A 13,120-nucleotide genomic window follows, 5' to 3' on the forward strand; every position below is an offset into this window, starting at 1 on the left:
GTCCAATCGCCCAACCTTAGTTTGCAGTTTAATGTGCAGCTGTCACGTTAGAAATAAACAGCACTCATGAGTTCCATGAGTGGAAAAATGAATATATTAATATATTTATTTCACCACTATGTCAGCTTGTAATGATCAAATCAACAATTTTCTGCAGTATTAGGCCTACCATCATGCCTCAGTTACAGCACCAATCTTGCATTTTACTGTCATATTTTTTATATTCTTCATAGATCTCTATCACCTATTCCTCTGATGACATCTGTGATTGGACTAGGCAGTGCTTAGTTGATCCAAATACACTGAAAAAAATGGGAGCTTGAAGCAGAAAGCCTGGTTTAACAAAGAAAGTTGATAACTATCATTGTGATACCCATTAAAATGGGATTTTAGGGTCTGTCAAGCCAGCTAACACAAAGAAAACCTGACTATGTTGAATTAAAAAAACTCTGGTCTAGTAATTACTTGATATCTTAATCTGGAAATGTCACATATTAAACCTTAAAATTGCACAACAGTCCAAGAAGACAAAAGATTTGAAGTTTTCCATATTGAATGAGTTTAAACATGCAAACCACTTATACCTGTGTGTCACGTTCATGCTAATTTTGTTTATTTTTAATGCTTTTGTGCAGAAATATTTCACAAGTATTCATTAATTTATTCTACTCATTGTGTTTATTCGTCAACACCATGTCTGTGCTGAATGCTTAGAGACTGTGAATGCACGTGGCCTTAAAATCCAGTCAAGTCAGTAGCACAATTTGCAGCTCATCTACTTGATTATTGATTTTCCTGCATGCTGGACGGGACTGTACGCATCAAACTGAGTCCAGTCCCACAGATATAATTCTCAGCCAGACTCATCCATACCCAGTATGGGCTTTGACTTTCTATTTATAATTTTTAAGCTGGTTAGTGACCCAGTTGTATAAACCTGTTTCTTATGTGTGGTTGCTATCCTGACAAGGTAAGCGACGTGAAGCTTATACCCAAAGCAATTAGGGTATCAGACCTACAAACACTTGAATAGCGAGGAAAAAACTAAGTGTCAACACACCAGAATATGGTTATATATGAGAAAGTTTAGGGTAATTTGTGGCTGGAATATTATATCTAAGCAGATGTGCTAATACATAAGACAATAGGGATGTAAAAGATGACTGGTAAGAAAAAAGGAGTACTTAAATCAAATGTTTCTACCCATTTTTCTTCAGGTTACTTTCATCAGGCACGTTTAATTACATGACTGCAACCGGCCAACATTTAATGCTCAAAATGACACTGACGTCATCATTGCCATGCAATCTGACGTTTTCAGCAGCAGTGAAAGAGCAGAGACACATTTAGTCTCTAATTTGATTTGACAACCACATAAACAGGAGAACCTGCCCAAGTGTCTCTGGCAGTGAGTTAGCTTATAGGGCACTAAACTCTCTGCAAGCTGGCCTAGAGCCAGAACAGCCACTCAAATACAAAACCATGCAAACATTTCCAAAATATTTACATCCGTCATCCTCACCTTGTACATGCCAATTCCTGGATCGACTAGTGTGTTCCTGCTGGACGTGGGTGACTGAGTGTCCTGCGCAGGGCTGCAGGACTTGAACCCATTTTTGGTTGCGTTACTGGTAATGCTGGCGTCTGGCTTGGTTTCATTAACAGTGCTGGTACTGAAGCTGCTGTCATTGTCTATACTGGTGGTTTCCATAGCAGCAGGGGAGACGAGAGCCGAGGAGTTGTGGCTTTCACACTTAGAATCGGGGGGAGAAATGGAACTACATCCAACACCCGAGGAGTCCTTGGTGGCAGGGCTGTCTGGATGGTCGGTCTGTGAGCGAATCAGCAGCTGAACAATGTCATTGAGACCCACGTTGTAGTCAAACAGTGTCTGGCCATCCTCCATCTAAATGAATGCAAATGAAAATGTCACTCTTTAACATTAACAGGCAAAGATGTACAGACGCAGAAAACCACTGCTGTATACAACACTGCAATCAATCATTTTCACTGCCTATAAATAAACACAAGCTATTAAAATGTTGCTAAGACAATAATACATTTGAAATAATAATAGTTTACCAATATATTTTAACTTTTATAAATAGGATTATTCCAACCACTACTAAACTGTGCGTTAGTAATACTGTAGCTCATTTTAAATCCATAACGAACCATCACTTTTTTTACTTTTGTTCTACATTTCTTTCTAAATGGACATCTGTGTAAAATGAAATCACCACCGCTGCACTGCAGAGTGCCCTCAGACAAATACACGAGGCTGCTTGTCAAGGACAAACAACACCAGAATACAACACTGAGCACAGTGAGTAGAACACACACTGTTACGGCACTCGAGAGAGGAAATTAAAACACACGCGGCACTTCCGATATGTTCACGTGCCTTTAAATTCAAAAAGCACGCGGTGCTCAAAGACGCAGCAACAACATTTACTCTCTGTTCTTAAATTGGGCAATTTTCTGCTACTGATTGAATGCAATTAGCTACACGTACAAGTTAAGTGTTTCACTGATTGTTCTGAGCGTAGAGGAAAAGGAGAAAAAAAAATACATTTGTAACAATTAGCACCTATCGCTGCTGACGATGACAATGGGATATGTGCTGAAATGCGGGCGCCGCTCTCTAGCATCCGCAGTGGTTTTTCTCAAGAAAAAATAAATAAGAGATCTGGGTGCATGAATTAAAGTGATAGCAGATGTAGCTGGGGGGAAAGAAATGACTGGGTTGCCATGACAACCGAAAGAGAGCACCCCCTACCCCACCCCACCCCGATGACTCTGAATCATATATAAAATCACTGTCAACCAACCTACAACTAGCGCCACCACCATCATCATCATCATCATCACCAGCATGGCCCTAACAGGCAATGTGGCATATGAGCTTCAGCAAATGTTTTTCCCTCCCCTCTGGGAGGGGGGACAAGTAACAAAAAAACACAAGTAACAAAAAAAAAACACAAAAAAAAACACATGAGGGCCCATTACACATCCAAATACGCTCTTCTACCACATACGATCTACTGTTAAGCGTACAGTGCAGCCACTGCCTTAGGAGTGAAGCTTATGGTGGACACGCCAACTCATTGCAGACATCGGCTATTCATTTCAGCGCTCAACCCCACAAGCCCATTGTGCCGGGGAGACAAGCATGGCCGCCACTCTCTCTCTCTTTCGCTCTCTCGTTTTCGTTATTTGACAATGAGGTGGAGAACGCTTGGACGTGTAGCAGCCGAGCAGTAGAGGGAGCAATCACAATTTCCCCATCCGTGCATGCTTTTTTTTTTGTGTGGGTTTTTTTTTTAATAGTCTCATGAAATTTAGATCAGAGAAGCAGTGGTGCAAATACAGCCATACAGTGGTTGTTATGCTTACCTGTCTATCTTTCTGTGGTAGTCTATATCAGCATTTTCTCTGTCTCCCTGCCTAAGCTCGGTCTTCGATTTAGCCTCAGTAATTGCCTATCGTCCGCTGCCTTGTCTGTCTGTTTGTCCATCTTTTGCGACTTGATACTGCATTAAACCAAGAAAAGTACACAAAACAAACAGAAAAACCTCCCCCCAAAAAATATGCATTAGGACTGCAGGCAGAACCTGCAAAGAGGCAGCCTCACTGCTGAGAAGTGCGGGGCAGAGAGATGGAAAATCACCCAGACAGACAGACAGACAGAGAAGGAGAACAACATACAGCAGAATTGCACTGCACCAAACGCACAAATGATATCTGGGCTGCTTCTACCTGCTTTCCACAGCGGCTTCATTACTATTAGTGTGATCAGCCTCTCGCTGCGAGATGTTACAGTCCTGACTTCAGTCATACTCACATGAATAATCCCCAAAACAAAGAACAAGCAACTAACCCAGCAAATGTTGGGGGTGAAAGAAAAAGGGCTTTATACATTCATGGAGGACGAGATGTATTTGACAGCATGCCGTTAACGTTGACTAAGGACATGACATTTTATTCCCCACAATAACCGCGGCAGTATTTAAAAACACTTGCTTCTGATATCTTCATTGTGTGACTCACTGAAATGTCATTTATTGTTCCAGGGGGAGACTGACTTTAGTCACGACCGCACATCACGGCAAAGCTTTAGATTAACCCGAGACATTTGACTTGAAGATTTCTCAAAAGGCTCGAAGAGTCGAAAATAATAAATATCCTTGGCATGGCGATGTTGCACGAGAGCGTGTGTGTACGTGCGCGTGCCCTCGCCTGTGAGTGTATCACAATGTCGAATGGAATAAAATTAACAGCTACGAACAAGGCTAAATTCTCTGCTGAATTTCGACAGCCCTTTAAAAGACTAATGGCTTATCATACCAAAGAAAACACAAAGTATAATGTCAGAAAGAAAGAAAAAATCAAACCGAGATAAGACAAAGACCTGTAGCTGCTGTAAAAACATGCTGAACATCTACACTCTTCACATTACTCTTGAGATATTAAACCACAATCCCTTTTCTGTTTCAGACCTCCCATTGTGAAACTAATCTGTTTATACTGTTTTGAATATACACCCAATAATACCTATAAAAGAGCAAAAACCGGGGTGTGTGTGGGGGTGGTGGTGGAGAGTGATTTGGTAACTCCATCGTTCGCTTTTCTACCAGCGTACTGTCACACAGTATCACAATGTATGACTTTAAAGGCTTTTAATACACGAATCACTCTGCCATTAAAGTAACTAGGCAACCTGCTTAGTGTAACGATGAAAAGGTGGAATCAAATAAACAGACCAAGAAAGCAACGCAGCGCATTTAATACCAGCACCAGAAGGTCTGAAGTGACGGTGAGAATGAGGCAGAAATTAGCCTCCTTGCTCAGGCAGACCACCCTGCTCCGGCACAATTTCTTCTTTTTCTTCACCCACGCCCCATGATGGCAAGGAGTTGAGCAAAATAGGTCAAATTACCAAAAACAATGACACGGGGTGTGTCTGCTTCCCTGCAACATAAAGGCTTCCATCTTGGCCCTTTTATATCCTTCAATCCGCCCACAGTCATCCAATCTATTTACCAAAAATCCCCTGCTCGCCAGCACAAATTACCTAGAAAGGTGACAAAGGTTACTTCCACTCGCAGCTCTTTTCATAACCTGGCGACTGCTCGCACGGCGGGTTTTAACGAGAAGTGTGCGGGCAAGGTAACATATGTCACACTGTGCTGCTTTGCATCGTTTATATAAAGCAGGTCACTTACTTAATCATTAAATTATAAAGAGGACCAGTCCTCTTTGGCCACATTCATTCAAATTAAACAAGTTTGCATAAACATGAAAATCTCTTTGCTTGTTGCTCCTTTGATTGCAATTCAAAAGTTGTTGGGGTTTTTTTTTTTTGCCTTTTCTGTGTTTTCAAACATTTTTAAAACAATCTTTTGTGGTTATCAGAAAGCATCTGTGCATAGTTAAGAGTTTAATGGCCTTTAGATTAGTCTACATATTCAAATAACGTATTACTCTATTTGAAAGTAACAGAGCTTGCATTGCAGGGTTAAACAGGTAGGACATCTGATCTCACCAAGCAGGCTTTTTTTAGTGCCATGAGGTGGAGATGTAGAGCTGTGAAAACATGAAAGCCTATGGTTGTAGTTTAATGGCTCCCTTTGTATTTGCCCTTTGTCCAGTCTATCAGTTGGAGAAGGGTGTGACTGTGTGCACTCAAGGCTGCAGAAAACTCAGCTTCCCTTGAAATTTTCTATGAAATCTACAACTCAAAAATAACAAAAGAAAACCCATCAAGTGAGCAGGCAAAACATCAATCCATGTGTAATCAAAGAGTAACCATATCTAGGTCACGGCGAGCGCCTGTGTGAATGGGAGCAAGCCAATAACCACAGCCCGACAACAGGGCAAGAGCAACAGTGGAAGACATCCCGACTCTTTGCGCAGAAAACATGTTGCTGCTTCGGTATTAAATTTTAAAAAATAAAATAAAACAAGCTTCATACTTAAATCAAATAAGTGCAATGCAAGCTGAGCTTGAAACCACTTGAGGAAAAAGTCAAACCTCTAAGTAAATGTGAAGCCTGCTGCAAAATGAGTGTAGGCGCTGAGCAGAAAGGCCGCACGGCCAGTGGAAGGTGTGTGTGAGCCTGCTCGCGAATGTGACTGACTAGAGACGTTCAAAGTGAAACAGAGACACTAGGACCGCTCGGCGAAAATGCAAACAAACAAAGAAACATCAAAACACTGTGGCAAAGTTGCACGGCTTCTGGCTTGAGACCCTTCCGACTCAAGGGCAAGCTTGAGTCTGAACTGGTGAGGCAGTGTGAGCACTGAGCTGGAGGGAAAAACAAGACGCCATTTTGAAAAGAGAATTAGACTGAGTTGCTCTGCTACAAGTCTAAATCCTAACACAGAGCGCAGGCACCACTGTGCGTGTAAGGGCACTAGCCAGTGCATGTTGCGTGTCACTGGCTCATTCCATGCATTACTTAACACATGGAAATCCCCCAATCAACGCTCTCCACTTGTTTTCCAGTGAAATAAAGGAAGCATAGCATCAGATTTAATACACAGGCCTAGCTTTTGCAGCCACAGCTACGACAGTACATAACAACTGCAATGTAACAGCTCATTAATTGTTCATCGAGCAAATAGCACTACTATACTTTATCTACTACCCCTGATTAAATCACAAACAGTTTAAAGAGGAGCAGTTTGCTTTGTGCTTGGTAGCTATTATGGATTTTATAAAGAAAAAAGGTGCTAAGAGCACTGAAATTAGTTTACTAGCCAGAGAGGCGCAGAGGTGTAAAAGCAACTACTCAACCATCGCTTTCCATCACAACAGTTTGTTCTTATTTGATCTGCCGTAATGAGTGCGCAACGGCGAGCTAGGCTGTAAAAATCTGCCTACAGTTCTCGAAGTTTCCTTTCACTCTGTCGTGCAGTATATGCGGCAACAAAAAAAAGACACAATAAAATCAACCCATTGTGACACACATGAGTCAGAATCGAGCGCCTGTTATCATTTAATTAGACAAAGAAGAAGAAAGTTAGGCCCGCTTGAAACTACAGAGGACCATTTTGCAGAGGAATGCCTCGGCCTATAATACAGCCTGACACATGTGAAGAAGGAAGCAAAAACGAATGTAAACAAAGTGAGATCAACATATCATGTAGGCTGCCTGCTTCCTCGGGGCTTTTTCGGCTGGCTGACTCACACTGTGTTAATATCAGCTTTGTAATGTTATGCTAAAACTCAGTATAAATCAAGGCACCAGTGTCCTGCCAGCAGCAAGCATCCTCTGCTTATTACTGATAGTTACAGCCAGTGATCTTTCACGCATTACACACCTTCAGATATCGCAGGTCACGCTGTTATATTTGGATTCTTTCATGTCTTATGCACATATATTTGAAGCAAGACAGAATAATTAAGACCCTGAACTCAAACCTGCAGGACTTGAAACGCAGGTGATAGTCATAGATTTTCCTAATGCTTTTTGCATAGACTCCTTCAACAGCTACAAAAAGTCTGCATGCATGCGTGTGTGGTAGATCGTAAAATGCGCCAGCATGCATTAAAATAAAGAAATAAGCACAGGCTGTGAGGCTGTGAGGCTGCTAGCTGCATGCGACCGTCCGCCATGACACACACAAATGTGCACGCCTGTCTCATGGAAGCTGATTACAGCTTTCACGATCGTCTTCATGGAAAGCTAGTGATGATGATGATGAGCTTTTTTTTCATTAATATGAAAGAGAGATAAACTGTGCACTAAAATCTTGCAAGCCGAAGCCAATTACCACATATTCTTGCCATATTCTAGCCTGAAAACCAATCAGATATTGTCTTAATCTCAAATTAGTCTTGAGCTCTTTATTTTTGTAACACTTCCCCTTGAACACTGCTGCTATCAGGTGTGACATACTACATTACCATGCTTCCACTTATATCTCAAAAAATGTTACATTTTGCCTTTTTTTATGAAAGCAATATAAAAAGCCAAAGTGGTCTATGTGGGCAGATTAAATTACATACAATGTAAATGTTAGATTGTTTACACAATACTTGTAATAGTATTTAAAAGCACACACTAAAAGGTTAAAGCCATATTTATTTACCTGAGAATATTTAAGAACACACATTAATGCTTTTCTTTAACATTTGACATATCATGCGCTACAGAAAACAGTTTACTATCATTCATTTAGCAACGTCTTAATGTAATAAATAAGTAATGGTGCAATTATAATAAAAGATAACCTTTTAGTAGCTTAGGTATAAACTCTTGTTCTAGAGCCTGGACTGTTGAAGTAATAAGGGGCACATAAAAGAGACTTTGTTTAATATGAACTCCAACACAGTTTTCTATATATGCCATATTAACTGTGCATTTATAATATAAGTAATAGACTTTCATAGCGGCTAAATAAATACTGGATCAATGCCTTGCAAAGCAGAATCATATGGCATTGAGGACAGGCTCAGAGTCTGGACCCCAGTTCTGTGTCTAATGCAAAACATGCCTGTGGTCCGTGTGAATCTGGATGTTACAGAGCGCAGTGTGTGCACAACAGTGTCAGGCAAGGCAGACAGGGCAGGCAGGCAGGCATGTTTACAGTAGACAGCCCTCACTGTCCTCACTGTACAGTGAGAGTACCGTGGTGACGCCACATTGTAAACACTACACTTGCTTTTAGATGTCAGGGCACGTGTTGTACTTCCTTAAAACCCACCACGAGCGCAAACACAACACAGGATCAATAAAAGCTTGAAAAAACGACTCACCCAAGTTAGAAATACAGTGCAGATATACGTGAGCGTGTTTTCAGGATACTTAAATGTACAAAAAAGAAAGAAAGAAGGAAAAAAACTGTTAATGGGGTGCACATCTGTGAGGGATGTGGGCTGTTTTGTTTGCACAGCACTACTTTTGCTCTACATGTGGATACAGAGCGCGAGCTTCCCTATTCTCTCGCGCGGCAATGTAAACAAACATGTCTACTGTGGTGGGACATTTGTTGCATGCAGCTCTCCACAGCACCAACCTAAACAATGTGGGGAGGGGGGACAAAAATGGGGAGGCACACGCATCCGTGCCGTCCCAGAGGACTGCTGCACACGGTGTACCCCCGGTTCTCTTGCGCAAGAACTATTGGCGAATTCCTATCAAAACAGGAAGCTCGCAAGGGTCCGAAACGGCTACAACACTCAGAGGAGGACCGCTCACTCTCCAACGAGCAACCCGTAACCCTCTCGCCAAGCGTCAAAAAACTGACTGTTGCGTGACGGGGTGAAACAAAAACACGGCTTTACCTGTTTCCCTCGGTAGAAGAGGCGCTGCTGTTGCGGGCTTACATTGAAGATGTCTTGTATTTTCAGGCGTAAGGACTCAATTTTTGTCAATCTAGAAAGATCATCAACGGTTCGTGTCTCCTTCCCGTCTATAGTACGAACCTGGATCCACATCGTTGCGCCGCCGTCTTACGCCTCAGATAAACAACAGTTACAACGGTAATTCGGGGCAACAAATTGTTTTCCCCCGCCCCAGGGTTAAAGATTTTTTTTAAAATGGTCAGTGTTTTTTAGGGCTTCATTGCGTTTTCCTCTGCAGAGGTAACGTCTGACTGGCTCGCGCAGGAGGTGCCTCACATGAGGTCGCGGCGCCAAGCAAATCTCGCGAAGTAACGTTAAGCACAGTGTGCAGTTTTAAAGGCACAGCTCCCCCTTTTAGTCTAAAAATAATGGGGGGACCATTTGAATTTGACTTCTTATTGTGTACTTACGAGGTCAAGTTGGCTGTCTTACAATAATACTGCGGGGTTTGTGTGAAAGGCTTAAATACGTAATAACGCAGCAGGGACTTAGGAGTGACATAAAAGGCCCTTTGCAGTATAACACAAGTACAGACCACCGAACAAGCTTATGGTATGTTTAGCAACAACACGTGGGGGCTATATGTTTCTATGTGTGACGTATGCTCCTCGGCCTAAACCAGGGTCCTATAAAGAAGTCTACAGTGCTGAAGACTTCAATGAGCCATACTGCAAAGAGTTCTTCAGGCTGTCTAGAGGTCTTTCTTGAGGCCACTCGGTGCTTTTTCCACTCATTTTCAGTCCACTCCTTGTACCTGACCATTTTCATAGGGATGTGTTTGTAGGTTGTTTTGACTTTTTTTTTTTTTTAATTCAGTTTAGTTTTTATTCAAAAGGTTTAGTTTTAGTTAGTTTCATTGTTTGTTTTCGTCTTTTTCTTTTTTGGTGTATGGAGGGCATATATCAGAGAAACAATTTGGGCAAATCAGTGCAGATATTACCATAAAAACACTGAACTTTTTGAAAACAGTTTACTCAAAGATTTTTAGACAGCCAAAGTCTCAAAAAGTATGCTCATCAATACCACATCGGGCAGGCTGTAATAGAATTTTAGCATATTACCTCTCTATTTTTTTTATTTAACTATAATGACCCAGTAAACCACTTAACACCAATCTAAAAATTAAAAACTTAGCCTAATTTTCCTTTCTTTTTTAGCATTCACAACTGATGTCCAACATATTTATATTTCCAAGTGGACCATTATGGCTTTTGCTATACTGGTCCATTTGATAGTCATATTTTATTAGATTTTTATTAGATTGGGTGAAGGAGATGGCATCAAGTGTTGTATTGGAACGACTTACTCATATTGTCAGAGCAAAGGGAGTATATTTGAAGAAATATGGTTACCTTTAATTGAGTTTCTGAGACAGGGAATTAACTTAGAAAATTATACTTGGTGCTGAGTTGTTTTGTATTTTTTTTTTTTTTGTATCTATTATTTGCTCTCGTCTTGTTGTGTTTGTTTTACCCATGCTTGATTTGGTTTTATTTTATTTTATTTTTATCTATATTTGTTTATTTTGGGGACTATGTTGTTTAATGTAAATCTTATGTTAACTGTACGATTATCGTTTGTTTGTTCTGTAATATAAAGCTTAATAAATATATTGTTTGTTTGTTTTTATTTTGAGTTTTTACAATCAGACCAGACAAGACCGGGGGACAGAAAAGAAAAAGAAGAAGAAAGAGAAGTGGGGGGGAGAAAGTTAACAGAGGAAAGGGAGAGAAAATAGAGAAGAAGAGGGATAGAGAGAGAAAAAACACTGAAAATCTGCTTCACCACCTGCTGAAAAAAACAAGCAAAAACACAGTTTGGAAACCACAGCAACAACCAACATATGCATCGCTAACAGTAAATAAGAAATATTAAATTTTATTGAGCAGCATACAATATTGTGTGCACACCTGCGTGTGTCTGCAGGACCACTGCAGGGGCAATCGCCTAGAAAAGAGGTGAGGAGAGCCCTGGAACGGGGGTCACTCAGCAGCCGTGGGTCAGAAGCCACAGGGGTCCACGGTGATGAGCCCACAGGTTCCATCAGCAGCTGGCTAAGACAGAGCAGACCCAGGCCCAGAGACCTGAGGCCGCCCCCAGTCCCCTTTAATCTGGGGTGCAGACAAGAAGGTCCTGCAGTAGCAGGGAAGCCCAGACCCCAACCAGACGGCCAGTTCCTCTTCCCAGCCCCCTGCCCCAGACGGCGAACAGAGAAGTGGGTGTGAGAAGACTCCATGCCTCACTCCGCTCATGTGTGGTCTTAATGGGTGCTGTTCTTGAGTGCATTTAAAAGAGAGGCACGGTCCCAACAACCCTCTGTTTGATTTCAGCTGGTGACAGCTCGGCCCCTCCCAGGAACCCTCAATGTCTACATGCGATTTAAAATTGAGAAGTGGGCACCGGCACCATAGGTGAGGCTGAATAAACAGACCGTCCTCTGGATGCCGTTCAGTGTGCCGACCACCAAGGCCCTATATATACTGAGCCTAGTTTAAGGGCTGAACCAGTGTTGTGTCTACACATAACAGACAACTTACCAAAGAACCCTTTTTAAATTTTTAGGCACTTTGTTACTAGGAGACTATCACAAAAACACACCATTTGTTTGTACTTTTTTAGTAAGTATTAACAAATACTAAAGACAGCACAGCTTGACAGACATAAATTTATATTTTTGCACCAACAAGGGGTTTGCCAGAGGGCTATTAGCTGAAAATTTGACATATCTCAGCATGGTGTGCAGGACAAAAGAAGATGTAGCAGGCGTGAGAAACTATCTAAAGCAGGTAAGCAGTATATGAAAGTCATGTCCATAAAAACGGGAAAAAATCCAGCAAAGACCTGACACAGGACCTGAGAGATACATTCAATTCCCAAAAGTATTCACTCATCCAAATCATTGAGTTCAGGTGTTCCAATCACTTCCACGGTCACGGGTGTATATAATGAAGCACGTAGGCATGCAGACTGCTTCTACTGTTTCTTGTGAAAGAATGGGTCGCTCTCAAGAGCTCAGTGAATTCCAGCATGGCACTGTGATAGGACGCCACCTGTGCAACAAGTCCAGTCATGAAATTTCCTCAATCTGAATATTTCACAGACAACTGTTAGTGGTAATGTAACAAAGCGGAAGCAATTGGGAACTACAGCAACTGAGTCATGACGTGGTAGGCCATGAAAAATCACAGAGCGGGGTCAGTGCATGTTGAGGCATATAGTGCACAGAGGTCAACAACTTTCTGCAGAGTCAGAGCTCCAAACTTCACATGGCCTTCAGATTGGCTCAAGAACAGTATGTTCTTTTTGTTCAGTATGTTCTGGGGTGACAAATCATGGTTCTTCATCTGGCATGCCGATGGAAAAGTCTGGGTTTGGCAGTTGCCAGGAGAGCGGTACTTGTCTCTCTGCATTGTGCCAAAACAATGCCGACAGAACAGTTTGAAGATGGCCTCTTCGTGTTGCACACAAAGCAAGGTCCATAAAGACAGAGATGAGCGAGTTCTGGAAGAACTTGACTGGCCTGCACAGACTTTGTGCAGTACAGTATACATTTTGCTCTTCAATTGATCCATGTTGGCCAAAGCTTCATCAGAAATTATTTCAGTGGAAGGGTGGCTGTCAAGAAATGATTCTTACATAAGGAAAACAGGGAGAAAAGGATGAGGTATGCCAAATTACACAATAACTGCACTGAAAGTCAGTGGCAACAGGTTTCATGGAGTGATGAATCCAAATTTGACATTTGTGGTTTAAATTGTTGTCAATATT

General features: G+C 41.7%; 1 protein-coding gene across 3 annotated transcripts in view; it reads right to left on the bottom strand.

Annotated features, from left to right (window-relative positions):
- LOC120714484 (E3 ubiquitin-protein ligase UHRF2-like) overlaps positions 1-9,647 on the bottom strand; it is a 39,844-nt gene extending 30,197 nt beyond the window's left edge. Inside the window, exons 1-2 of one of the 3 annotated variants that reach the window (XM_040000728.1) lie at positions 9,293-9,647; positions 1,523-1,906 (exon numbers count right to left, since the gene is read on the bottom strand). In XM_040000728.1, the coding sequence (XP_039856662.1) occupies positions 1,523-1,906; positions 9,293-9,445 (537 nt within the window). In that variant the 5' untranslated portion in view covers positions 9,446-9,647. Of the gene's footprint in view, positions 1-1,522; positions 1,907-3,396; positions 9,270-9,292 lie in introns of those variants that run through there. The other 2 variants (XM_040000727.1, XM_040000729.1) reach the window with 2 other exon arrangements.
- Between the last annotated feature and the right edge of the window lie 3,473 nt (positions 9,648-13,120).

This window comes from Simochromis diagramma, unplaced genomic scaffold (genome assembly GCF_900408965.1).
Source record: "Simochromis diagramma unplaced genomic scaffold, fSimDia1.1 OVJJ01000596.1, whole genome shotgun sequence".
NCBI lineage: Eukaryota > Metazoa > Chordata > Actinopteri > Cichliformes > Cichlidae > Simochromis > Simochromis diagramma.